The sequence below is a fragment of the Salvelinus namaycush genome, chromosome 13, assembly GCF_016432855.1.
Source record: "Salvelinus namaycush isolate Seneca chromosome 13, SaNama_1.0, whole genome shotgun sequence".
Taxonomy (NCBI): domain Eukaryota; kingdom Metazoa; phylum Chordata; class Actinopteri; order Salmoniformes; family Salmonidae; genus Salvelinus; species Salvelinus namaycush.
Genome location: NC_052319.1, coordinates 10085299 through 10113117, shown reverse-complemented (window position 1 = coordinate 10113117; position 27819 = coordinate 10085299). Strand labels below are relative to the sequence as shown.

Sequence of the window (27819 nt, the reverse complement as noted above, 5' to 3'; positions counted from 1 at the left end):
AAGAGTGTGCAAAGCTGTCATCAAGGCAAACAGTGGCGACTTTGAAGAATCTCAAATATAAAATATATTTTGATTTGTTTAACACTGTTGGTTACTACATGATTCCATATGTGTTATGTCATAGTTTTCACTATTATTCTACAATGTAGAAAACAGTAAAAATAAAAATAAACCCTTGAATGAGTAGGTGTGTCCAAACTTGACTGATACTGTATAGATTTATATTTAAACATATACAGTATATGTTTCTATATGTAGCATGTTTAAAGAATTTGTCAGCTCGACATGCATGTGTGTTCAGATGTTCAAAATGTACATTTTCTTTTAATAACTTGAAATATTCAGTCGGCATTCCCCTACATGACCATCATTTTAGTAAAGCAGACTTTTTCCATGTCCTAAAAAAAATATTTCGAAAGCCATTGTGGTGTACACTGAGTGTACAAAACATTAGGAACACCTGCCCTTTCCATGACATAAAGAGTGACCAGGTGAATCCAGGTGAAAGCTATAATCCCTTATTGATGTCACTTGTTAAATCCACTTCAAATCAGTGTAGATGAAGGAGAGACAGGTTAAAGAAGGATTTTTAAGCCTTGAGACATGATTGTGTATGTGTGCCATTCAGAGGGTGCCCGAGCAAGACAAACGATTTTAAGTGTCTTTGAACGGGATATGGTAGTTCTTGAGTGTGTCAAGAACTGCAACGCTGCTTTTCACACTCAACAGTTTCCCGTGTGTATCAAGAATGGTCCACCAACCAAAGGACATCCAGTCAACTTGACACAACTGTGGGACGCATCGGAGTCAACATGGGCCAGCATCCCTAAGGAACGCTTTCGACACCTTGTAAAGTCCATGCCCCGATGAATTGAGTCTGTTCTCAGGGTAACAGGGGGTGCAACTCAATATTAGGAAGGTGTTCCTAATGTTTTGTACTCTCAGTGTAATGTGTATTGTATGTACCTAGTGTCTCAGTGTAAAGGTCATGATCTATGATCAGTTATAACTTTTGGATCATAATGAACAGTATATGGACGGGGGGGGGGGGGGGGGCTGAACCCACTCTGAGAAGCTTGATACATACGGCCTCTGTAGAGGCTCCCAAGCCCACCTTTGACGATGACTCTGGAAGTGCACACTGCTCTCCCATGGCTGTTCTCAGCGACACACGTGTACTGGCCTTCGTCCTCTGGCAGTGCACCCTGGACTGTGAGTTGGGTCAGGCCATTCTCAAACGCAGAGTGGGCATGCGGCACTGGCTTGTCTGGAGGGTGGGGGGGGGGAAGGAACATGCGTCACACTCGAGGAGGAACACCTAAACCCAATCAACTCACAGCAAAAAAAAGAGTTTCTTACACTAAGAGTGTAAAAGTAAAGGAGAGCAGTATTACATGGAGAGAGATGATTGAAGAAAGATTATTAGAAATTAAGCAAGAGACTAATATTCATTCATTCATATTAAACAAAGAAAATGTTTGCTGTGGAATCGCAGATAAAACAAATAAATGTGTGGTGGCAGAAAAAGACTACACTAATGTAAAAAAAACCTTGGAACTGATTGATACAATGGCACAACATATTTCTTTATCAGATGCGTATTGATCTTTCCCTGCAGGCCTGAGTTTACACAGACAGGCAGCTAGCTAGCTCTGTGTTAAATTGATCCTGGATGGGCCTCCCGAGTGGCGCAGCGGTCTAAGACACTGCATCGCAGTGCTTGTTGTGCCACTAGAGAACCTGGTTCGGGTCCAGGCTCTGTCGCAGCCGGCCGCGACCGGGAGACCAATTGGGAGGCACACAATTGGCCCAGCGTCGTCCGGGTTAAGGGAGGGTTTTGCCGGCAGGGATGTTCCTCTCCCATCGCGCACTAACGACTCCTGTGGCCGGGCGCAATGCACGCTGACACGGTCGCCAAGTGTATGGCGTTTCCTTTGACACATTGGTGCGGCTGGCTTCCGGGTTAAACTGGCGTCGTGTCAAGAAGCCGTGAGGCTTGGCTGGCTTGTGTTTCGGAGGACGCACGGCTCTCGACCTTCGCCTCTCCCGAGTCCGTACGGGAGTTGCAGTGATGGGACAGGACTGTAACTACCAATTGGATACCACAAAATTGTGGAGGAAAAGGGGTAAAATAATATGAGTTGTGATGCTCTACCACCAACAATGGCGAAGGTGTATAAAGATGTCGGAATACAGATATGACGTCATTGTTTTAGCACGAGCCACAGAGTTTTGTAACGACAGCGCACAACATGGTTCAATGCACCAGTAAATAAACCGGCACAAATCACATTTTGGAGTTTTACAAATTGCCAGTGTCTTGGAGCTCAAATTGAGATCATGTATACTGTGCTAATGACGACACAAAAAGAGAGTAACGGAGAGGAATGTACAATAGGCCATATTTATGCACCACCGCTATTATATATGGCTCTTGCTCCCTCCTGGACCACCCAATCCCAAGAAGGGCATTCACTTTGAAATCCAGGGGAGCCTTTTTTTGTCCTTGTGGTAGGCATTTCATAATCGGCCTGCACAGGTCAGAGTCTTGGAAAGAGAGAGTCTCAGATGTCTGCTTTTGGAGCACAAACACTTGCCAAGTCTGGCTGTGTGTAATATTTCAGAAGAGGTTTCAGGAGGCAGCGATGCATGTTTTTCCTTTATATGGTTCCTAGGCCTCATATTTGTTTAATGGCTGTGGGTGTATTTTCCAGCGGAAAGAACAGAGGGCTGTGAATCGGTCGGTGCTGGGATCCCTGCTGGGAGCGGGGACTATTTCTCTTCCCTGAGATAAGTGTGATGCCATTAACTGTCCATCCGTCTTCAAGAGACCAGAGTATAACATCAACAGTTCCCGTACAGCTCAGACCTGGAGCACTAAGAGAAGTGGCCTTGTGGAAACTATGGCTAGGTCCCAAGTGACACCCTACTCTCTATATAGTGCACTACTTTTGACCAGGGCCCATAGGGGTCTGGTCAAAAAGTAGTATACTATGAAGGGAATAGAGTGCCATTTGGGACAGAGACTATGTTAGATCCTTCTCTAAAATCGGCAACAAGTCAATTCTATTTGAGTTTAAAGATTAAATCTCTATTTTAAAGATGCTTCTTAAAGGCCCAGTGCAGACAAAATGTGATTTTCATGTTTTATATTTCAGCACTATGAGGTTGAAATAATACGGTGGAATTGTGAAAATAATGATAATGCCTTTCTAGTGTACTGAAAGAGCTGTTTGAAAAGACCGCCTGAAATGTCATCTTGTGTCACGCCCTGACCTTAGAGATCCTTATTGTTTGGTTAGGTCAGGGTGTGACTCGGGTGGGAAAATCTGTTTTCTATTTCTTTGTGTTTTTGGCTGAGTATGGTTCCCAATCAGAGGCAGCTGTCTATCATTGTCTCTGATTGGGGATCATATAATAGTTGTCATTTTCCTTTTGAGTTTTGTGGGATCTTGTTTTCTGTTTAGTGTTTTTTTGCCTGACAGAACTGTTCGCTTTCGATTTTTGACTTTCGTTATTTTGTTTGAGTGTTTTTGAATAAAAAAAAATCATGAACACTTTCCACGCTGCGTCTTGGTCCACTCTTCCTACCACAAACGAGAGCTGTAACATCTTGTTTTGCTGAGTCGGAGCTTTGGCCTGCCTGGTGACGTCACTACATGGTAAATTAGTTAATAAACCAATAAGAAAGAAAGTGCCAAACCTCTCTGCCAATAACAGCTAGTTTTCAATTTTCCCCTCCCCACTCAGCCCACTCCCAGACAGTCCTAGCTAATTTCTTGCTTGAGAAATTGCTCTTTGCTAAGAAGCTATTTTCTTTCTTCTTTTTTTTATTTTACAATTAAGTACAGTAAGGTACTTAATTGTTACCCAGAAATAATTTGATATTTAGATAAAAACGGCTGCATTGGACCTTTAAAACTTTTCAGCTATGTTTTCTAACGAGGATAATTCAACTCAAACAAAACAATTACATTGGCCAACACTCCACCCTCAGTTTACAAACAAGTTCAGAAGCCGAACTTTTGACTAGAAATGAAAGTTACAGAGTTTAGAACTGTAGCCTTATGTTGTGAGCCAAGTTAGTCTCAGGTGATAGACAAAACCAAACTTAACAAATTGTGATCCATCTTCATTAAATATGGAAGGATAAAAATAACCTAGCTACAATTATAAAAAAAAATTGTGTTCACTGTGTTCAGTTGGAATTCTGCTAGATCAATTGTCATGCCAAGCTTTCATTTTGGTTAGTGATATTCGGTATCCTTAGGACGTCCATACTCCCTAGGCTAAACCCTAACCAATTCAAATGTTAACTTCAATGAGACATGAACGTCCCAAGGCTCCCATATAGCATTAATCCATTTTGGAGTTATGACCTTCAAAATGGCCCATTCAAGGGGGTTCCCCCGACATTCTATATGTTGAGCAGTTAAAGATGAAAAAGATAAACATTCTCTGTGTGGGATCTGACATATTACAGAGACACATGAGCCTTCAGCAGCAGAGCAGCCAGACCTGTGAAATGGTGGTCCTGTGATGGGCCGGCCTCATGCTGAGAGGGAAAGCGGTAGCAGACTTACTATGGCGGTGTCCCAAAGGGCACCCTATTACCTTTATAGTGCACTACTTTTGACCAGGGCCCGTAGTGCACTATATAGGGAATAGGGTGCCATTTGGGAACGCATGTAATAAATTACACCCCCCTACCTAGCTGATCTATTCAAGAGGGTTCTGAGTACAGGGACTTTTTGTTATTCCTACCACTTCTCCCTTCATCCTTCACTTTTCATAGGAGTGGAAGGGATTTTCATCTGTCCGTCCAATGAGGTGCAAAGCATTGAAAAACAGGATTATCACCCCCCTCTAGTGGGTATAATGGATACACGTTAACTACCAGACAATGGTGACTGTTACTGCTAGGGTTGCACATTTACGGTCATTTTCGGCAAATTCCCAGGTTTCCCAGATATTCCAGTTGGAAATTATGGGAAAGTTACTGGAATTTTGCATCCTTAGTTACTGCAGGGGGAGATGCAGGGTGGCAGGTAGCCTAGCGGTTTAAGAGCGTTGGGCCAGTAACCGAAAGATTGCTGGTTTGAATCCCTGAGCCGATTAGGTGAAAAAAATCTGTCTGTGGTGCCCTTGAGCAAGGCACCTATTTCCTAAGTCAAACGTAAAATTGTTTTAATGACGGGCTCTCTCACCGTTTAGGAGCCAGAAGATATTAGGTAGAGGCTCCCCCTCCACTGAACACTGCAGAATGAAGTCCTGGCCCTCACTCACTGAACATCCCTTCAGGACAGTGCTGAACGCAGGGGGCTTGCCCTCCAGCCGTGGGTCTGCAGGGGATGGAGTACACAGACAGAGTATTAAGAATACATCCTAAATGTATTACATTGGAGCCTTACATTTGAAATGCGTGGTACTGGTCAGTCTAACGGCCCATTTCCACCATAAGACTTTACCCCAGTGTTTGGCCTAAAGTACCTGCCGCAAACAATACCTACTCTGACTTGGGACAACCGACCGCAGTATTAGCAAACTGGGTGTATGACCAGTTGCAATCTTTCCTTCTCTCCAGTAGAGGGCATAGGTAGACAAGAATTGTTGCAGTCATGTCTAGAGGACACACACTCCCAGCAAAAAGACTGCTCATCTCAAGCACAATAAACTGAAAATAAAAGCGATAACAAATTCTGGACTCTCCCTAAATTAAATCACTGTAGACTGGTGCCAGTACATTATATCAAAAACACCAACTAGATAACCAGATATCAAAACAGTTTCACTTTGACTATCATTCAATAAACAACCAACTTTTATTTGGTTAAAGACCGCAGACAGCTTATTCGGACAGGTCCAATAGCAACAGTGTCTCGTTTTAGTTGAACTCAGCCCAAAAAACGAAATAGTCAAATGTGCTCACCTCAGTTAGCCTGCCTTCATCATTATCGTGTTTTGATTAAGACAGCCAGGGGAAATGAACTAGACGCTTATTTACCCAAAAGGCAGAGCTGGAGACTGCGGAGACTATTAAGTCTAAACTATTGTACCTTCAACCGTAGACCTGTCAGATGAAAAGGATGACGCGAAATATTCTATATTAATATTATATTAAATATTCTGCGCAACAAGGGCCTTAGTTCACACTATTAAAACCAACAACGCTGCTCTCCCGTTCTCCTTTATTTCCTGCCACAATGTGTATAGTAATAAGTCCTAACACTTTTGACCAGAGCCCTACGGGTCCTGGGGACTCAAAGGGGTGCACATTTTAGTTACTTCCCTGGCACAACACACCTGATTTAAAATAATCAACTGCTCATCAAGCTTTGATAATTTTAAATCAGATATCTGGTGCTAGGGCAAAAATATAAATGTGCACCTCTTGGGGTCCCCAGGACCAGGATTGGGAAATGCTGGGGGGAAAATCGGGTGCCATTTGGGACCCACGCTAAGTACTTACTCTTGACCGTGAGGTCCCAAGTCGAGGACACCTTCCCGGTGCTAGTAGTCATGGTGCATCCGTACGTCCCACTGTCCCTTTTCTGGACGTTGTCCACAGTGAGGATGTGAGTGTTACCATCCTGCTGGAAGCTCAGCCCTGCTCTGGGTCTCAAAGGGAAGCCATCTTTAACCCAGCTCAGGCCAGCCACGGGAGAACCTGAGACTGGAAGAGCACATTAACAGTCAATTTAATGGGTTAAATATGCAATAATAAAGTAGCTAAGAACTGTTAGTGAACTGGCAAAAATGTGCATCTAAACATGACAAATACATACAGTATTTTACAGAGTTACAGTTCATATAAGGAAATCAGTCAATTGAAATCAATTCATTCCTAATCTATGGATTTCACATGACTGGGAATACAGATATGCATCTGTTGGTCACAGATGCCTTCAAAAAAAAGTAGGGGCGTGGATCAGAAAACCAGTCAGTATCTGGTGTGACCACCATTTGCCTCATGCAGCGCGACACATCTCCTTCACATAGCGTCGATCAGGCTGTTGATTGTGGCGTTGGAATGTTTTCCCACTCCTGTTCAATGGCTGTGTGAAGTTGCTGGATATTGGCGGAACTGGAACACGCTGTCGTACACGTCGATCCAGAGCATCCCAAACATGCTCAACGGTTGACATGTCTGGTGAGTATGCAGGCAATGGAAGAACTGGGACATTTTCAGCCTACAGGAATTATGTACAGATCCTTGCAACAACGGGCCGTGCATTATCATGCTGAAACATGAGGTGGCGGATGAATGGGATGACAATGGGCCTCAGGATCACGTCACGGTATCTCTGTGCATTCAAATTGCCATCAATAAAATGCAATTGTTTTCGTTGTCCGTGGCTTATGCCTGCCCATACCATAACCCCACCACCACCATAGGGCATTCTGTTCACAACGTTGACATCAGAAAACCATCTGCCACCTGCCCAGTACAGTTGAAACCGTGTGACAGTGACCATTGAAGGTCAAGACCCTGATGAGGACGACGAGCATGCAGATGAGCTTCACTGGGACGGTTTCTGACAGTTCTTCGGTTGTGCAAAACCCCAGTTTCATCAGCTGTCCGGGTGGCTGGTCTCAGACCATCCCGCAAGTGAAGAAGCCGGATGTGGAGGTCCTGGGCTGGCATGGTTACACTTGGTCTATGGTTGTGAGGCCGGTTGGACGTACAGTACTGCCAAATTCTCTAAAACAAAGTTGGAGGTGGCTCATGGTAGAGAAATTAACATTCAATTCTCTAGCAACAGCTCTGGTGGACATTCCTACAGTCAGCATGCCAATTACACACTGCCTCAGAACTTGAGACATCTGTGGCATTGTGTAGTGACAAAACTGCACATTTTAGCGTGGCCTTATTGTCCCAAGCACAAGGTGCACCTGTGTAATGATCATGCTGTATAATCACCTTTTTGATATGCCACACCTGTCAGTTGGATGGATTATCTTGGCAAAGGTTAAATGCTCACTAACAGGGATGTAAACATATTTCTGCACAACATTTTAGAGGAATAAGATGTTTGTGCACAAGGAACATTTCTGGGACCTTTTATTTCAGGTCATGAAACATGGGAGCAACACTTTACATGTTGTGTTTATATTTTTGTTCAATATAATACACCATAAGACGTTTTGAATCACCTTGGCATTTGAATGCGACTTTGGTCCCCTCTTTAGTGTCCTGGCTCTGAGGTACAGAGTCAAATTTTGGTGGAGCTCCGGCAGTCACTGCTACCCTCGCTGACCTGCTCTCTCTGGCCTGCCTTCTCGTCTCTCTAGTGGGCTCTGGAGATGGCTGTGGGGGGCTCTGGACTCCCACTGGGGGGGTCTTCACCCTATCCCTTGTATCCCTCTCAGGGGCTCTGTTGTGTGGGTCTGGGCTGGACCTAGCAGCCCCCTGGCCTCTTAGATGGTGTTGCAGAGTGGTGGAGCTGGAAGCCTTTGAGGTTGCCACCCCAGGCTTTCTAGGGGCCTCATCCGGCAGGTCTGCAGGGGGCTTGGGAGACGCCATGGTGGCCTTCCATGTTGCTTTGGTCAGCTCTGTGCTGTCTTTGGTCTCCCTGGTGAGTGTGGTGAGTCTCTCTCTGGTCTCAGTCCTGTCTCCTGTCTTGGTAGGTGAACGCCGGTCAGCGAGCAGGCCGTTACTTGTGTGCTTGACTTCGGGTGAGTCAGTTGTCTTTGGGACAGGGGCCACCAGAGCAGAGGGACCAAGGCTGTAGAGGTAACACATTGTCAAAGGATTGAATATTTAACTGTAGAGAAATTCTTGTGGAATTATTTGGTGGAAATGTATACATCATGAAAATAATTGCTCATGTAATCACACAGTTAGTAATATTACAATGCAGGGAATGGTATGAGATACATACTCACATGCCAGCCTCACTGCCTGAACCTAAAAAGGAAAGGATGCACACTAAATTTCCTCTCAAATACAGCAAAAAAAGTCCCAAATATAACTTGATATTCAGAACTGGCAATGCTGATGATTTACTGTGAAGTTATAGCACTCATGGATGTGTCCCAAATGGCACCCTATATAGTGGACCCTAGTCAAAAGAAGTGCACTACAAAAGGGGAAAGGTGCTATTTGGGACACAGGCTGTGTGTTGATGGCTGCAGTATCTTACCCTGAACATTCAGCTCTGCTGTAGCTGTGGCCTTCCCAGCACTGTTGGCCACAGAGCAGGTGTACATTCCTGCATCGTCCACACACACGTCTCGGATCTCCAGGAAGTGGATTCCCGACTTCTCAAACATGTTGAAGTGGGGAGAAGTATGAAGCTCTTCATCTCCCTGTGGACACCCATCAAAGAGAAAAAGTGACAAAGTGGGAGAGAGAGAGATGTCAGAGATTAAGACTCACCATCCTACATGTTTGAAAGACAATACACCATCTCTGTTCTAACCAGAGTTGCGAAATCTAGATGTTAACTTTCCCAAATGTCATGCTTATTCCCTCCTAATTCAAAAAAATATAAAAAAACTGGAATTTGGAAAATTCTGGAAAACCTGGGAATTTTGGGAAAGTTACTGAGATTACTAAACCTTCTCTCTGTTCCATCTCACCTTAAGCCAGGTAACCAGGGGCTGTGGGCGTCCTGTGATTTTGGCAGAGAACTTGCCACTCTGTCCCATTCGGACAAAGATGCGTGAGGGCCTTGTCACAAACTTAGGGGGGCTCTCCCCCCAGATACTGGGCATGCTCTCCATGGTTGACACTCCAAACCGCCCGCTGGAGTCAGAGAAAACACAACCACTCACTACCTCAGCATCCAAATATGTGTCTGCTTAATCACACCACTTGAACAAACAAATTCCATTTGAATAATGACTTAATATAGTAATATGAGTGACTGACAGACTATATTTACAGGCAGGGGCTGCGGATCCGACTTTTCTGGGATTTTTCATCTGCAGCACTCAAAAGATCCGGAGCTTCCCGAAGCTTCTGCGCATGTACAGAGTCTATCAAACCTTAGGAACACCTTCCGAATATTGAGTTACACCTCCCCCCTTACTTTAAATCCACAACTTGGATCCTTCGACAGCCTCATAGATGATCTAGATAGTTTTTCTAACCTCTCTGCATTACAACCAAATTATGATGTGTACTACATTTAAGCAATAAGGCACGAGCGGGTGTGGTATATTGGCCATATACCACAAACCCCGGAGGTTCCTTATTGCTATTATAAACTGGTTACCAACATAGAGCAGTACAAATAAATGTTTTGTCATACCCGTGGTATAAGGTCTGATATACCACTATCAGCCAATCAGCAATCAGGGCTCGAACCACTCAGTTTATAATATGTATCGGATCACCAAAAAATGTAACTTTTACATTACCGTGTAGTTTACCAATAAAATGGTCTGACGGTCAAGTGGACATACTCGGTATTCAAAGAAATGATCTCACTACAATACATTTTAATAGAAAGTTAGCAAAAACAGATCTTGCTACAGTGAAAAGGAAAAGACCTTTCTATTTGTGGAAAAATCACCCTGATTAACTCTTTAGTCATCTGCCTGTTTAACTTATTTTTTAATTATATGAGCAAAACATTTTCTTTTCTTTGGAACAGCAAGCCAGACAACATTAAACGGGCCTATTTCTATAATGAACATGAATTCGGAGAGCAAAAATGATTAAATATTAAAGCATTACACTTCTCACTAAAGACTTCAGTCATACAAAAGCTATACTTAAAACCCGAACTGGTTTTCTAGCAAGAATGTGTCAACCCATGTTCAGGAATGGGCTTTACAATCTCTCACTTTAGGTTATTTGAAAATGAAATCATCTCGAAAATAATCGCTATTTTTAAAACAAGCCATAGAAAGTTGGTTGCAATTTCAGTTTAATCCACCAGAAAAAAATGAACAAACAACAAATATTATGGTTAAACTCAAATATACTAATTGCTTAAAAAAAACTTTATCTTTGGTTATAATCTTTGTAAATTACATCATAAATAGGACTGGTGGAGTTGTCACACATGCAGCTAACAAAAATATGGACATTTCAGCTCTACTCAAAATGATAACTATTTCAGCATTACCGCAAAAATGGAGGCGGCAAGTGGAAGGGGGAAAAAGTAAGGAACATGTCTGTTGGCCCTGCATTAAAGACCAAAATTGTCTAAAGAAAATTGTGATACTTTGTTTATTTAATTTAAGGACCAAAAAATTGACAGCAGTCAACCATCCCAGCTATGCAGATTTTGCTGGGAAGAGACAGAATAATTATCAAAACAAATTTTATTGGTCACATACAGTACCCATGGTTAGCAGATGTTATTGCGAGTGTAGCGAAATGCTTGTGCGTCTAGTTCCGACAGTGCTGCAATATGTAATCTAACAATTCCACAACAACTACTTAATGCACACAAATCTAAGTAAAGACTAAGAATATATACATATAAATATATAGATGAGCAATGGCAGTGACAGAGGAATGACTGAAATTGACAAAGACTCCAACCACCTAAGCCATAGATTGTTCACTCTGCTACAGTCCAGAAAACAATATCGGAGCATCGGCTCTTGGACCAACAGGCTCCGAGACAGCAGTCTTATGGCTTGGGGGTAGAAGCTAAATAACCAGACTGCTAAATAGTCAATTAATAGTACCCAAACTATCTGGACTGACTATCTTGCACTTGACGCTATGCACACACACTAGACTTGATATATACACACCCACTACACTGTCACTCCCACACAAATCCCTCACATTCAAACACTACATACGCACCGACACAAACATACAAGCATTCACACACGCAGACTCACACTTTTACACATTTTATTAGTCACATGCGCCAAATACAACAGGTGTAGACCTTAGTGAAATGCTTACTTAAGAGCCCCTAACCAACAATGCAGTTAAAAAAATATGGATAAGAATAAGAAATAAAAGTAACAAGTAATTGAAGAACAGCAGTAAAATAACAATAGCGAGACTATATACGGGGTGTAACGGCAGTCTACTTCGTCCTCCTCCTCAGACGAGGAGAGGCGAGAAGGATCAGAGGACCAATGTGCAGCGTGGTAATTAGACATAATGAATTTAATAGACAAAACAAAAACACTATACAAACTGACAAAACACACTAACCGTCACAGTCCTTGCTGGTGCAGACAAAACACAAAGACAGGAAACAACCACCCACAATCCCCAACACAAAACAAGCCACCTATATATGATTCTCAATCAGGGACAACGATTGACAGCTGTCTCTGATTGAGAACCATATCAGGCTGAACATAGAAACAGACGAACTAGACACACAACATAGAATTCCCACCCAGCTCACGTCCTGACCAACACTAAACAAGCAAAACACATAAGAACTCTGGTCAGGACGTTACACGGGGGGTACTGGTACAGGATCAATTTGCGGGGGCAACAGTTAGTTGAGGTAATATGTACATGTAGATAGAGTTATTAAAATGTCTATGCATAGATAACAACAGAGAATAGCAGTGGTGTAAAAGAGGGGAAGAGGGGAGGGGGGGGGGGGGGGGCAATGCAAATAGTCCGGGTAGCCATTTCATTAGGTGTTCAGGAGTCTTATGGCTTGAGGGTAGAAGCTGTTTAGAAGCCTTTTGTACCTAGACTTGGCGGTCCGGTACCGCTTGCCGTACGGTAGCAGAGAGTACAGTCTATGACTAGGGTGGCTGGAGTCTTTGACAATTTTTAGGGCCTTCCTCTGACACCGCATGGTATATAGGTCCTGGATGGCAGGGAGCTTGGCCCCAGTGATGTACTGGGCTGTTCGCACTACCTTCTGTAGTGCCTTGCGGTCATGGGCCGAGCAGTTGCCATACCAGGCAGTGAAGCAACCAGTCAAGATGCTCTCGATGGTGCAGCTATAAAACCTTTTGAGGATCTGAGGACCCATGCCAAATCTTTTCAGTCTCCTGAGGGGGAATAGGTCTTCACGACTGTCTTGGTGTGCTTGGACCATGTTAGCTTGTTGGTGATGTGGACACCAAGGAACTTGAAGCGCAAAATCTGCTCCACTGCAGCCCCATCGATGAGAATGGGTCATCTTTTTCCTGTAGTCCACAATCATCTCCTTTGTCTTGATCACGTTGAGGGAGAGGTTGTTGTCCTGGCACTACATGGCCAGGTCTCTTACCTTTTTCCCTATAGGTGAGCGTTTTATTGTTTGCTTATGGCGGAATACAGCTCATTCAGTGCTGTCTTAATGCCAGCCTCTGTGTTGGTATGTAAGCTACGAAAAATACAGATACAAATCTCTAGGTAGATGGTGTGGTCTACAGCTTATCATGAGATACTCTACCTCAGGTGAGCAATAGCTCGAGACTTTCTTAAATATCGTGCACCAGCTGTTATTTACAATAATACATAGCCAGCCGCCTCTTGTCTTACCAGACGCCGCTGTTCTATCCTGCCGGTATGGCGTATAACCAGCCAGCTGTATGTTGATAGTGTCGTTGTTCAGCCACGACTCCGTGAAGCATAAGATATTACAGTTTTGAATGTCCCATTGATAGTTTAATCTTGTGCGTAGGTCATCTATTTTATTCTCCAAAGATTGCACGTTTGCTAGCAGAATGGAAGGAAGTGGGGGTTTATTCGATCGCCTACGAATTCTCAGAAGGCAGCAGGGTGGCTATTTGAAGAAAACAATTTTTTCATTTGTTTAACACTTTTTTGGTTACTACATGATTCCATATGTGTTATTTCATAGTTATACACTGTAGAAAATAGTAAAAATAAAGATAAACCCTTGAATAGGTGTTCCATAACTTTTGACCTGTTTAATTTGTGTGTGTTTAACTTTAATTTGTAGGCTAGGTTGGAGCAACCTCGATAGGTATAGGGAAAATTTGAGTATCATGTAGTAGCCCAAACCTATCGATGTTACATTGAGCTGGGTGAATGGAATATGAATGACAGTCATCCAATATGCTGTATAGAAATAATGCCAATCTCATTAAAAAAAATGTCCTCCCTAATCTTAAATGACACAGACCGCCACTGTTGCATACATTGATTCCGCTTTGATCTAACTTTATTAAACAAGCACCATTACCGTTTTATTACCGTTCGTCTGAGCAGCCGGTTCTCTGCGCATAGAGAATATACACATGCGCAGAATGTGATCCGCACGTGCAAAAGCTTCGGGAAGCTCCGGATCTTTTTAGTGCAGCGGACTAAAGATCCCGAAAAAGTTGGATTCGCAGCCATATTTATAACATTTATAACATTTTGATGAACAATATTCTGAAAATAAAAAATGGCCAGAACGATGAAACAGGACAGTAAGGTTGATTTAAACACCCCCATGATGCCACCATTTGCAAAGAAAGGATACTCCCCAAATGGCAACCTATTCACTATATAGTGCATTACGTTTGACAAGGGTGCATAGGGCTCTGGTCAAAAGTAGTGCACTATATAGGGAATTTGGTGCCATTTGGGACGCAAGCACATATACCTTACCCTGTTCTACTGGAGGACGGGAGGCTGGATTTCTTCCCTGTGTTCCCTATGAGAGATGGAAAACACGCCTCAGATAAGGAATAAGAAACATCATGTGCATCCCAAATCAAATGGCATCCTATTCCCTAAGTAGTGCACTATATAAGGAATAGGGTGCCATTGGGGAGACAAAGAATAGATTGCTGGTTCAAGTCCAGCAGCACGAGTGTAAATGAATGTGCACTGTGCAGTGTTGAAGAATGCTTCAGATCTCAGTGCAATGGCCCCTTGTTACAGAGGTCATGCTCCATATGTATCTGTTAGTGTTCAGTGAGCCAGAGGTGCCTAAATAGCTGTTTATGATCTTGTAAAGCTTAACGAACGTGGAGGACGTCTGAATGTTTACATACTTCTCCATGGAAAGTAGTAGGTGCCAGCCCGCCTCTTTCATGCACAATGTAACGTAAGTATCCACAGTGTAAACATTGGAAATGCGAAAGGCACAGCTGGCATGGTATACACAAAGGAATTTGGAAATCAAAGTGTGCCAATAACACTTATGCTAACAGGAAGAAAAAGTTCCTGAAGCCTTCCATGTGGATATTATAATGGCAGCATCCCAAATGGCACCAGATTCCTTATTTAGTGCACTACTTTTGACCAGGGCTTATAGGGCTCTGGTCAAAAGTAGTGCACTATACAGTAATAGGGAATAGGGGGACATTTGGGACAAATCCTCTGCTGGCTTTGCCATCGGTTACTCTAATGAGTTCCTTCTGAACAGGGAATTAGAATTAGTATTCAACCTTATTCTTACTATTACATAGAGTTAAAAACATAACTTGGGAATAGCACAAAAGCCTATGTACAATACGTATGACAGGACGTCTTATATTTTATGAAGTAAAATAAATGCGGTGCCATTAAAAATACTTGGCGCAGTCTTGGTTTAATTTCACATGAGGTATTGAGGCCGTGCACATTTCCCAGTCTACTGTCTATGCTACATTTCAAAGGAGATACAAAGGCTGTGGACCCTGCCCAATTATTATTTATTTGTATTTAACCTTTATTTAAATAGGCAAGTCAATCAAGAACAAATTCTTATTTACAATGACGTCCTACCCCGGCCAAACCCTAATGACGCTGGGCCAATTGTGCGCCGCCCTATGGGACTCCCAATCACGGTCAGTTATGATACAGCCTGGAATCGAACCAGGGTCTGTAGTGACGCCTCTAGCACTGAGATGCAGTGCCTTAGACCGCTGTGCCACTCGGGAGCCCAATTGTCAACAGACCATTCTATTATTTCTGATTGGCTGATGGAGAGTGTTAGGTTGCCTTCCAAATAGCACCCTGTTCCCTATATAGCACACAACGTTTGGACAGAGGTCTATTGCAGGCTCTGGTCAAAAGTAATGCACTATATAGGGAATGAGTGCCATTTGGGACAAAGTTTTATTGGACAGCTGCGGCTGTACCTTCTATAGTGATCTCCACTGTGACCTGGCGGCTCCCAGCATCGTTGACAGCCTCACATGTGTAACGCCCTGCATCCTCCTCCTGGACACCGTGTACCACCAGGCTGAAGGTTCCACGGCTACTCTGTTCCATGACGAACCGCTCTCCAGCTATCACCGCTTTCCCATTCCTGGACCACGTGACCTGGGGCTCAGGGTATCCTCTCACCTGGGGATAGATGGATGTACCTCAGTGGATTTTAACACAGAGCATCAGTGGTTAATGGTCCTGGTTGAAACAAAACAGTTGATACGGTTAACATCAGCACTAATATCCCTGTGAAGTGGCACGGTGGATTCCTCAGTGAGGAAGCATAGAAGTTGGTAGCGCTGCAATGGCCAGGAAGAGGCGTTTATTTACAGTGAGGATTTACAGTGAGGACAGTATGTACAATACGCGCTTTCCGTGATAGACTGACCAGGTGAATCCAGGTGAAAGCTATGATCCCTTGTTGATGTCTCTTGTTAAATCCACTCGGTGTAGATGAAGGGGAGGAGACTGGTTAAAGAAGGATTTAGAAGGTTTGAGACAATTGAGACATGGATTGTGTATGTGTGCCATTCAGAGGGTGAATGAGCAAGACAAAAGATTCAAGTGCCTTTGAAGAGGGTATGATAGTAGGTGCCAGGCAGACCGATTTGAGTGTGTCAAGAACTGCAAAGCTGCCAAGTTTTTCACGCTCAACAGTCTCCCGTGTGCATCAATAATGTCCCACCACCCAATGGACATCCAGCCAACTTGACAACAGTGGGAAGCACTGGAGTCAACATGGGCCAGCATCCCTGTGGAACATTTGACACCTTGTAGAGTCCATGCCACGACAAATTGAGGCTGTTCTGAGGCCAAAAGGGAGGGCTGCAACTCAATATTAGGAAGGTGTTCCTAATGTTTTGTCCACAGTGCATGTATCACATTCCCATGAACATAACACTATCATAATCAATAAACAGTTTCCATAAGCAATGACTGGATTTTAATGAGCAGGTCAAAATATTAGGGCATGGACTGACACCAGCTCCATGACAATCTCTATGTGGCCACAAAAGCATAGTGTGTTCACTTCCACCCTTTTCATTAACATAATCTTCTCAATACAATTGGAGTCGGAGCACAGGAACTCACTGGTTGTGTGAAACTGACAATCTGTGGCACATAGCCTAATTAAAGCGGATACAAATCAATAATTAGATGTAGAAACAAATGGACACGGCAAACTATGATATTTACAAAAACACAAAATGATAAACATTGATATCAGTAACTAGCAAGCGAAATGGAAAGCTACTGATTACCCTTAACGGTTCCTACTTCCTGGAATACAAAAAAACACATTGTTTTATTATCTCTGTGTTCTGGTTTCCAACTAAACCTAATTTCCTCAACTTCATTCCTTTTTCTTAGTGCATAACTCAAGTTCTTAGTCCTTTCCGACATTTCAATTCTCTCAATGCTCTTTTTCCGACATGGCCCAGGTCAGTAGCCATCACTCATCACGCCACTTGTCAAGAGTGGAGTACAACTGATGCTGAAACAGCACAGGAAGTTAACTAGCAAAAATGAACAGGTACAGAAGATCTGTTAAACACCTCTAACTTTCACCATATCTCTGAAAGGAGCTTCCCACCTTTCTCTGATTCATCTCAGTTCTAGTTGACTTCCCTAATCTCACTACAGCTTGTTTTCTCCGAAATCTTTGAAGCATCACAAATCTGCAGGCAGAGGCCACAGCTAATAAGGACAAGGGATGGGCACACTCTGTTTCCACTGGTGGCATGCCAACAATCCTCGTCTTGAACCCTGGGGACTTTAAACATTGTATTTCGGAGGAGAACCACAGTAAACCCAAACTCTGCAATTACAAGCCCCTCGCAAAGACAACTTGTTCTGAATTAACAGAAAAACTAACGAGAAATGGAAATTGTTAACCACTGCAACGGATTTCAGATTGAACATACAAATGAATAAGGCTCGACTGCTCGTAGAGAATAGAATGACTCCGTATGCCACCCAAAACTCTGAGGCGAGCTAAAAAAGCACAGGTCCAGCCTCGCTCTTTAATCGACCACTCACATTCCAGCCTGTCAAACTAGCCTCTCTCAGTTTCAATCAAATATTACCTCTGTTGTACCCAGTTCTCCGAAGGCTTGCCCAAAAATAGCAGTATTAAAGTCGTTATTAAATCAAACAGACACTGGCATTTCCTTGAAAACTCAGCTGCTTGAGGCTCAGTGCCACAGAAATTGAGCAGACTTCGGACTTCTCATTCCTAAAGCTTCTTGTGGTCATCTCTGGGCCTCAAACATCCTGAATGAGCAAGTTGACATGCTGAGTATAGGAAAAACACTGGGTTGTTTACACACCAAGTCAAGTTTCTACATGCCAGAAAACAGACACAAGTACCAAGAGAAAACGGGTTGAAAACAACCAGAACAGAACATACAAACAGAACATACAAACCTAGCTTCTAAAGACTACCAAAATACCCAAGAGTGCAAGAAGAAGACAAGTAAAAAGGGAACAAAGCAAGGAACATTCTCTCTAGTTCTTGTTGAGTCATGCTACTGGAGCCCAATGTATCACCACAACAAGGGTACTACTTGCTATAACAAGGCTAATACTTACGGGATAAAAGCAGCCTTGACAGTGAAATCCCCTCGTAATGAAGAGAGAAACTGATTAAAGGGAAGCTGCAAAGTTTGTTCGTTTAATCATGTAGGCACCACTACCACCGTTTCCATGTGAAGAAACCAGAAAGGACATTTTGATCCCTCGTGTCTTCAGACCAGTCGCTGCTCCAAATCAAAAACATCCCAAATAGCACCCTATTCCCTATTTAGTGCACTACTTCAGACCAGGGCTTTGGTCAAAAAGTAGTGCCATATATGGAGAATAGGGTGCTATTTGGGACGAACCCTGGTCTTTTTCATTCCCCAAGAAATAGGCCTATGGTTAATTTGTCCCAGTAGTTCTCTAAATGCCTTGTACTCGGAATGACTTTTCAACTTCGTATTCTGGAAGACACCTGTAGTGGATTACTGCTGGCGTTGGCCTCTGATGGAGACTCTAGGAGAACTAGGAGAAGAATTGTCTACTGGCTATTGCTCAGACATTCATCAGAACCTATTCATGTATTCCCACCTGCATCGTAGCATACATCACACAAAGTTGTGATTTCTACCACTGGATGGGGTCAGAATACAGTATGTTTGCGTCCCAAATTGGCACACTATTCCCAGACAGAAAAACTGATAACACCACAACCGAGCATTGTCTGGTCATTTGATGATGTTGAGTGATCAATAAGTTGACTCTCCCAGTGCTGTGAATAGCCACTGTCTACATGATGGTGAGGAATCCCACATCACCTAAGGACACGGAGTTAATGTTTAGTCCTGAGCTAACATTCCATTGGAAGGAAAATAATGAAGTATTTAACTGATTGTATCAACATTGAAACAACCTGATGTCTCCATCACATCAACCTTGTATTTTTCCTGGCTTCACTGACACTGTCAAGCCACACTGCCAAATAGCTGCTATGAATTACACATGCAAGAGACAATCACCAGTGTTTAACTACCGTTCCTAACAATGGCCAGTGGATGGATGAGACGAGGAAGAAGGCCTTCAAAATGTAGCCAATGGACACCATTAACCAATGTAACATTTGAATGTAACCAGCAGAAGAAGAAAGATGGCCTCTTCTCCAACACTGGTTAGAGAAGTGAGCTGAGCGGTGAAAAAGGGTGGAGCCGTGTAGGAATAGCCTAGCAGTGGTCCACATCTGCTTTCAATAGGCGAGCACTTTCAACCACCACCAGGTTTCTGGCAGCATACCTTTCACAGAGTTAACATGGAGCCTCCCTCGCATGCTGTTCCCCCTATATTTTCCTACTGGCTCGTAATTATGTAATATTGCATTCTTCTTCCCTTGGCAGGCCAATAAATGACTAGGAGGCTGGGGGAGAGAGAGAGGCTAGAGGCATGTCAGACGCCTGCCTCCATGCTGGTGGACATTCCTTGTCTTCACAGGAGCATCCCCTCTTATTGAAAACATGGCTCTGGAGCATGACAAAAACCACGCCTGCCGGGAAGGGAAAGGCCATGTACTGTAAATGACAGGCAGCAGGACCAGATAACCTCAAATGGTGACACTAGGCTGGTTCACTTGCTATTCTGTCAAAGGAAAAACATTACGAATGCATTTCCTGTATACTTTTCAGGAGAGGATGCAATTATGCCACATCAATAATCCTGAAGCACCAGCCATTGACATACATTTAAGTCATTTAGAAGACGCTCTTTACCAGAGTAACTTACAGTACTGAGTGCATACATTTTCGTAATGGTCCCCCCGCAGGAATCGAACCCACAACCCTGGCGTTGCAAGCACCATGCTCTACCAACTGAGCCAGACAGGACACTGATTTACACATCAATGTTCTCCAACTCTGATCTGGTAGAGCTTCTGGTTTTTCTTGTCCATTGAACATCAACAGAGAGGAGACAGCACCAACATCCCTCTGCAATGAAACCTAGCAGAGCCAGTCGCTCCCCTGGGCCAAGACCGGAGACAAATAATAGTTGCAACCCTAACTCCTTCCAGAAGCAGGACAGATACTATATGGTCATCTGCATCGGGCTGAAACACCGACTAGAGTAGAACATGCACAGATCTGACAAGAGAAATCAAGTTTCCCCTACGCGACACAGAACATTTGAAAAGTCTCCAATCTGGACGAGCATAAGAACGGCACCCGACACTATACTGCCTATACGCCCTGGTCAACAGTAGTGCACTATATAGGGAATGGGGTGCCATTTGGGACACAGCCGCAAGGAGAGGTGATGAATCTTGCCTTCAGTAGTGATGGATGCTGCCTGGGACAGCAACAGAACCAAGTAACAAACTCCCTGACACATTACCTCCTCCTGGGAGCCGGGAAACATCTGTGCACTTGATACCCTTGTTTTGATGGCCTGTAAATCGTAGGTGGTGGGAGGCCGCCTCAAGTGTGTGTGTGCCTGTAGCATTTGGCTGGCAGATGTCGGAGGTGTTTCATCACATCGATACTAAAGAACCTATCGTCTTAGGGTTGGTGTTGAACATACAGTACCCACACAAACCTTAAAAAAAAAAAAAAAAAATCCTTCACCAAGATTCTCTCACAGCACACAAACATGTTTTCGCACCGTCACATTTTCAGGTACTACTGTAAAACTCCCCAAAATGTAACAGTTGGAGATACATTCTGCATTGTTTCAGCTCATCCAAGCAGAACTGGAGCTGACTGGGTTCTGTTCCAGCAGCTCTGAAAAAAACTATTCCTCAGGAAGCAAGTCACAAGACTAAGATATTTTAATCCCTATGAAGACGCATTCCATAGATCTACTGTCTCAGCACCTGACCTGGATTCAAATACTATTTGAATTCTTTCAGATACTTTGAGCATTTGCTCTAGCCTGCCTGGAGTTGCAGATGGGCGGAGTTTAGTTTTGGGACTATTTTATTGGTCCATTAAGCCATGCAATCTCAATCAAGCACAGATCAAGTGTTTGAAATGATTTCAAATAGTATTTGAACCCAGGTCAGCTCAGCACTGGACAGTCAGCCTGCACTAAATCAGACACTGCACTGCTGGCTCTCTTCCTCTCCTAACAAGCATGTCACCCTCATCACAACCAACCAATCACTCACAAAGGATTACAAAGTGATGTGTAAGGAGGAGAGACTAGACTGTCTTCAAAACAAAAATACACATCCTTCAAAATACATTAGTTGATTGTTGGATTGTTAGTTTGATATCAACAGTAATGTCTCACATTTAGCGGTAATGGAAATGCAAAATTGTGTTAGAATCAGACACATATTACTGTATGAAGGTTAAAACGCCAAAACCGTAAAAGGTTACAGAAAGAGCTAGAGAATTAGAGCTGAAGGTATTGTTATTGTTGGGCCAATGTGCAGCACAGGAATGCAACTGAGGAACAGACACAGGTGTCTGTGTTTAGGAACTTTAAATAACACCGTTTTATCCATACTGTTAATGTGCCAGAACAGAAGTGACCCAGACGAGCAGTCCGCCTGGGGAAAGTATTTCCATTATCTGTTTTACAGTAAAGCTTTATTAACGATATTCAAGTTAGCTGTACTTAAAGTAGTTTCATTATCACAATGGGTGACTATACCCAAAATGAACCCATAGAATTACATATTAGGATCTCTATGTATGAACCTACAGTATCTCAGACCAGAGTGCTATAATGGGGTTCTACAAGAATAGTTCCCCCAAACTGGAGCCCCTTCAAATGCAACAGTTGGTTCTATGCTCTCAGGAAACGGCTCCAGACTTAACCCCTGTAGGCCTAAGCCCTTAAATCGCAATATATACTACTATGGAATTGTTTTAAGATGGTCATAAAATGTATAATTGAGCCATTTGCTTTACTGCTATAGCCCATAGAAACGCATTGAATAAAACATGAATAAATGGCAAAACAGACAGTCCAAAAATTAAATCATAACCGTCCGATATCGGAGCGATATAAGAACTCAGGGGGGGGAAAAAAGGCATTGCTGTCAATGACCAGACTTGCTCAGTGCAGCTATTTTCAGGCCATCTCAAAGTTTTCAGAGGAATTCAATGACATGCTTCTTTACATTATGTCAAGAGTCTGTCATGATGGCTGTCAGAACTGTGTATCCTTTAGCATGGGAATTATGAGGGTGAGACTTACTTGGATCTAGGGAAACTTTCCCCAAATTCCCAGGTATTCCAGAAATCCCAGTTGGAAGATTCCAGGAATCCGAAAGAACTAAGCAGGAAATCTGGAATCCTCCAACCAGGATTTCTGGAATACCTGGGAATTTGGGGGGGGAAGTAACCAGAATTTTGCAACCATAAATAGGATCCTTATGATTTTTCCCCTATTCACATTTCATCCAATACAACTGGAATCTGTTAAGATCTTAAATACATTTCTAGACAAATGAAAATAAACCCGTAGATTAGGGTGACGCAGAGAGGAGCGGTAAGTTTCCTGTGTGAGTGATTTAGACATGTGGAGCACTACAGGTAGCAGTGGTGGTCCACACATGTTATCAACTATGTATGTAACAAGTCTGTATATAAAAGCTAAACAAGGTAGTATATTTATCTAACAATCAAGAACCTGCAGTGGGTTTAACAATGTTTTTCATCAAATACTCAAACCATGACATCACTGCTATGGCCTTCAGCCTGGTCCTAGTGTTGTTGTAGAAGCAAGGCTAACTCAAGGCAAGCAGCTATTTTGGCCACTGTTAACCTGGACTCGGTGGACGTGTGGTGCTCTGTGGTGTTAAGCATCTGTGACCACAGCTAAATGGATTCTGACAGAGCGTCTGAGGTACAGTGGCTAGACACAAAGCCAGTCCAGTTCTCCTCTCCAACTCACTCAGCAGTCCCAGGCTTTCAGCTTCATACTCCTGCAGCTTCCCTGGCTCCAGCCCTGGCTCCAGACAGCAGTGGCAGGTTCTGCAGCAGCATTTATCATTTCAATTTCCTCTGCCTTACCCGCTGTGTTTTAGGAGCAGACCACAAGGGTTTGTGGGCAGCGAGAGTAATCAGAGCACCATGAGACATTCGAGAGGCAAAATCTACGGAATGTGGAAGCTCATTGACGGCTACACATACGCAAAGATGGTCAATTTGAGAACCCGGACAAAGTTGAAAATAGGGGAGATTTTTACAGTCTCATTGCATCTTAGCTAAGAGCACTGGCTGGTTTCAGAACAACCTTAAATAAAAAAATAAAAAAGTAAAACAGTTTGGATTAGGGCTGACCCCATTTAGTCGACTGGTCGATTGTTTGGTCGATAGGATGTTGGTCGACCAAGATTTTTTTTGTCGAGTAGTGGCAAATATACAGTAGCCTGAGAGTATGAGATACATATTATGTACAGTACCAGCCAAAGGTTTGGACACACCTACTAATTTTCTTTATTTTTTATATTTTCTACATTGTAGAATAATAGTGAAGACATCAAAACTATGAAATAACACATATGGAAGTAATGTAGTGACCCCCCCCCCCAAAAAAGTGTTAAACAAATCTAAATATATTTTATATTTGAGATTCTTTAAAGTAGCCACCCTTTGCCTTGTAGACAGCTTTGCACACTCTTGGAATTCTCTCAAACAGCTTCATGCAGAGCGCACAACCTAGGCTACAGTTGTGAGAAAAACGTTTTGGTTTATTTCACTTCATTTACAAGGAATCAAGTTATTCATTGTCTTGTTTGGAGCGCTCATGAGTAAGGACACACACTTGATTACCCACAGAAACAGGCTACCAGGCCTGCGCGTTACACTAAGGTAACCTGTCTAAATGACTACTGATCCGTAGCACTCACGTCTGCAGCCATGAAGTGCTTTGAAAAGGCTGGTCATCAACACCATCATCCCAGAAACCCTAGACCCACTCCAATTTGCATACCGCCCCAACAGATCATGCAATCTCTATTGCACTCCACACTGCCCTTTCACACCTGGACAAAAGGAACACCTGTGAGAATGCTATTCATTGACTACAGCTCAGCGTTCAACACCATAGTGCCCCCAAAGCTCTAATCACTAAACTAAGGACCCTGGGACTAAACACCTCCCTCTACAACTGGATCCTGGACTTCCTGACAGCCCGCCCCCAGGTGGTAAGGGTAGGTAACAACACATCTGCCACGCTGATCCTCAACACGGGGGCCCCTCAGGGGTGCGTGCTCAGTCCCCTCCTGTACTCCCTGTTCACTCATGACCGCACGGCCAGGCACAACTCCAACACCATCATTAAGTTTGTCGATGACGCAACAGCGGTAGGCCTGATCACCGACAACGATGAGACAGCCTATAGGGAGGTGGTCAGAGACCTCAACGTGATCAAGACAAAGGAGCTGATTGTGGACTACAGGAAAAGGAGGACCGAGCATGCCCCCATTCTCATTGATGGGGCTGCAGTGGAGCAGGTTGAGAGCTTCAAGTTCCTTGGCGTCCACATCACCAACTATCATGGCCCAGTACATCACTGAGGCCAAGCTTTCTGCCATCCAGGACCTCTATACCAGGCGGTGTCCAAGGAAGACACTAAAAATTGTCAAAGACTCCAGCCACCCTAGTCATACTGTTCTCTCTGCCTCCCGCACGGCAAGCGGTACCGGAGCGCCAAGTCTAGGTCCAAGAGGCTTCTAAACAGCTTCTACCCCCAAGCCATAAGACTCCTGAACAATTTCTTCAAATGGCTAGCCAGACTATTTGCATTGCCCCCCCCCCTCTTCTACACTGCTGCTACTCTGTTATTATCTATGCATAGTCACTTTAACTCAACCTACATGTACATATTACCTCGACACCGGTACCCCCTGTATAAAGCCTCGCTATTGTTATTTTACTGCTGCTCTTTAATTATTTGTTACTTTCATCTCTTACTTTGTTTTAGGTATTTTCTTAAAACTGCAGTTGGTTAAGGGCTTGTAAGTAAGCATTTCACTGTTAGGTCCACACCTGTTGTATTCGGTGCATGTGACAAATAAAATTTGATAAATGTGCCCATTGGGGATCTAATACTATTTCTGATTGTTTTAGCTTCTCAAAGTCATTTTTTCTTCACCTCATACAGCAAGTAAACAAAAGTTTTTACATCAATTGAGGATGAGAATAGTTCCTCAACACAGCCTGATTACTTCTTAGCCCTTGCGCAAATAGCCTACAGCTGTGTCGATCTGTCAGGAGGTCACTGGCGCAGGAAACTGAGGGCCCAGAATATTTTATACAATGTTGCTAGCAAGTTAATAATTGATACAATGTTTCAAGTCCTTTGCAGACAGAAGTTAATTTTACATTTAGATATAATTTTGATTAATCATTTGACATTGATTCTGAAATATGAAGACTTTATTAGAAATTATATTAAACTGTTCCATGAAAATGTGCTTATGAAAATCATAACTGGCCCGCAGATCAGTAGCAATGGTACGAGAACTTGGTACTCCAAATGGAAAAGGTTGTAGACCGCTGGTGTAGCCTATTACAGGCAACTTCAGGAGCTTAATAGCATAATCTGCATAGGCCAGCAGCAGAGGGCAGCAGGGGGGGGGGGGTCAGAACAGGTTTTTCTTCTTCTTGTTAGACTATATTGATCTCTGGCTCACTCTTTAGTAATTTGTGTGTCTTAATTTCTTATTTCAGTGCTTAAAGCATCAGACAAGATCAGTAGCTTACATATAGTTGATTTTATTCAAATCATAGGGTGTGTCTAAACATGCAGTTTTACATATATAAACATTTTGACCAAACGATTGGTCGAAAGAACAGACGACTCTCGATCGACTACGATTATATATTTTTTATTAGGGACAGCCCTAGTTTGAATCTTGGATGCTGATTGGTCGATATGCATTATAGTTATGGACAATATTACTCTGCACATGCCTGATAACAGTTCCATCTGAATTATCACATCTCTCCTTTAAGACTTTACTGTTTCATTTCATTCACCGGATGCAATTCAAATTCATAACATGGGTCCTAGAAACTACTTCAATGCTTCACATCAGAGTCAAAATCAGAGACAGAGAAGCCAAATGAAAACCAGGTGGATGGGTAGAGTGGAGGTGAACACAAACTGACAGGAGCCTGCTTTCTGTAACAATACAGTATTGTTAATCACATATCCTTTTCAATCTAAAAGAGAGATTCCACTCAATGCATTGCCATAACACTGCCTTCATGTCGTAAAAGCAATAGTCCACACAAAATGCAAAATGTTATAAAACGTTAGCATCTGGAGACAGTGGCCAGATAAACAAAACCAAAGCCTGATTACACGTAAGGAAACCAACATGGGTGAACTCTCCCTTTAACATGGAAAGCAGTGGGGAGACATGACAAACACTGAGACTGGGGCATCTGAAGAGAGGAGGCGACCCTCTGGGAGGGGTGTCAAAACATAAGGGGACATGGAGCGTTTCCAAACATGGAGCAAGGCCACTGGAGAGTTGGTGTAGCTTGAGTGTGATGTGCAGTGGACGGTGTAAATCATGCATTTATGGGGATAACAAATACATAGACAACAAACCCACACTCTCGAGGTATAGACATGAAAATAATAAAGTATTCTTTATAAATGCATTGTGTGGTCCTGTGTGGCTCAGCAGGTAGAGTATGGGTTCGATTCTCACTGGGGCCAACCATACAAACATGTAGGCACTCACGACTGTAAGTAACTTTAGGCCTGCTGAATGGCATACATTATATTTCTCTTCTTGGCTAGCATTTCACCCATGATAGATCTTTAATCTACCTACGGAACTTCCACCCAATTTTTTAAAGTGCCCTTTTAAAAGTATAGCCTACGACTTATCGGTTTGGAAACTTTAAAAACACTTTGGGGCAGAGATTTCTTCCTTTGATAGGATAACTATGAACCATGCAAGAATCAGATGAAAAATGTGGAAATGGGAAATTCAAGCAGTCTTCTCCAAAAGGACCATTTGGATAAATCAAGAGTGTCTAACTGACTAAAATATCATGTAAATGTAATGACCTGACAGTACCGTCTGTCAACCTCAGTTACATGTTCGGAAAAGCATTCTCAGACTAATTTTTTTGTACAAAGCCTGCTTGCTCTTCCATGGCCACATTGAGTCAGCTGATAACCGGAGACTGATGCCCAAACCCAAATCAACACCTAAACCCAGGTGATGCCCAGAGAGGGATGCCAAGGAGTGCTCAGTGAACAGCACAGTAAGGAGTCTTGGCACAGCCTCTGTCTGCTAACAGGAGGTGGGGCTC

At 43.2% G+C, this 27819-nt stretch overlaps 1 protein-coding gene across 5 annotated transcripts in view; it reads right to left on the bottom strand.

Moving 5' to 3' along the window:
- The window catches only part of LOC120058222 (myosin light chain kinase, smooth muscle-like), an 89865-nt gene that overhangs the window by 43831 nt on the left and 18215 nt on the right, over positions 1-27819 (bottom strand). For 4 of the 5 annotated variants that reach the window (XM_039006721.1, XM_039006716.1, XM_039006720.1 and 1 more), the window contains 9 exons: positions 15955-16162; positions 14495-14540; positions 9583-9748; positions 9144-9309; positions 8887-8908; positions 8155-8726; positions 6470-6673; positions 5208-5342; positions 1115-1267 (listed from right to left, as the gene is read on the bottom strand). In XM_039006721.1, the coding sequence (XP_038862649.1) occupies positions 1115-1267; positions 5208-5342; positions 6470-6673; positions 8155-8726; positions 8887-8908; positions 9144-9309; positions 9583-9748; positions 14495-14540; positions 15955-16162 (1672 nt within the window). The remainder of the gene's footprint in view (positions 1-1114; positions 1268-5207; positions 5343-6469; positions 6674-8154; positions 8727-8886; positions 8909-9143; positions 9310-9582; positions 9749-14494; positions 14541-15954; positions 16163-27819) is intronic. The other variant, XM_039006719.1, reaches the window with a different exon arrangement.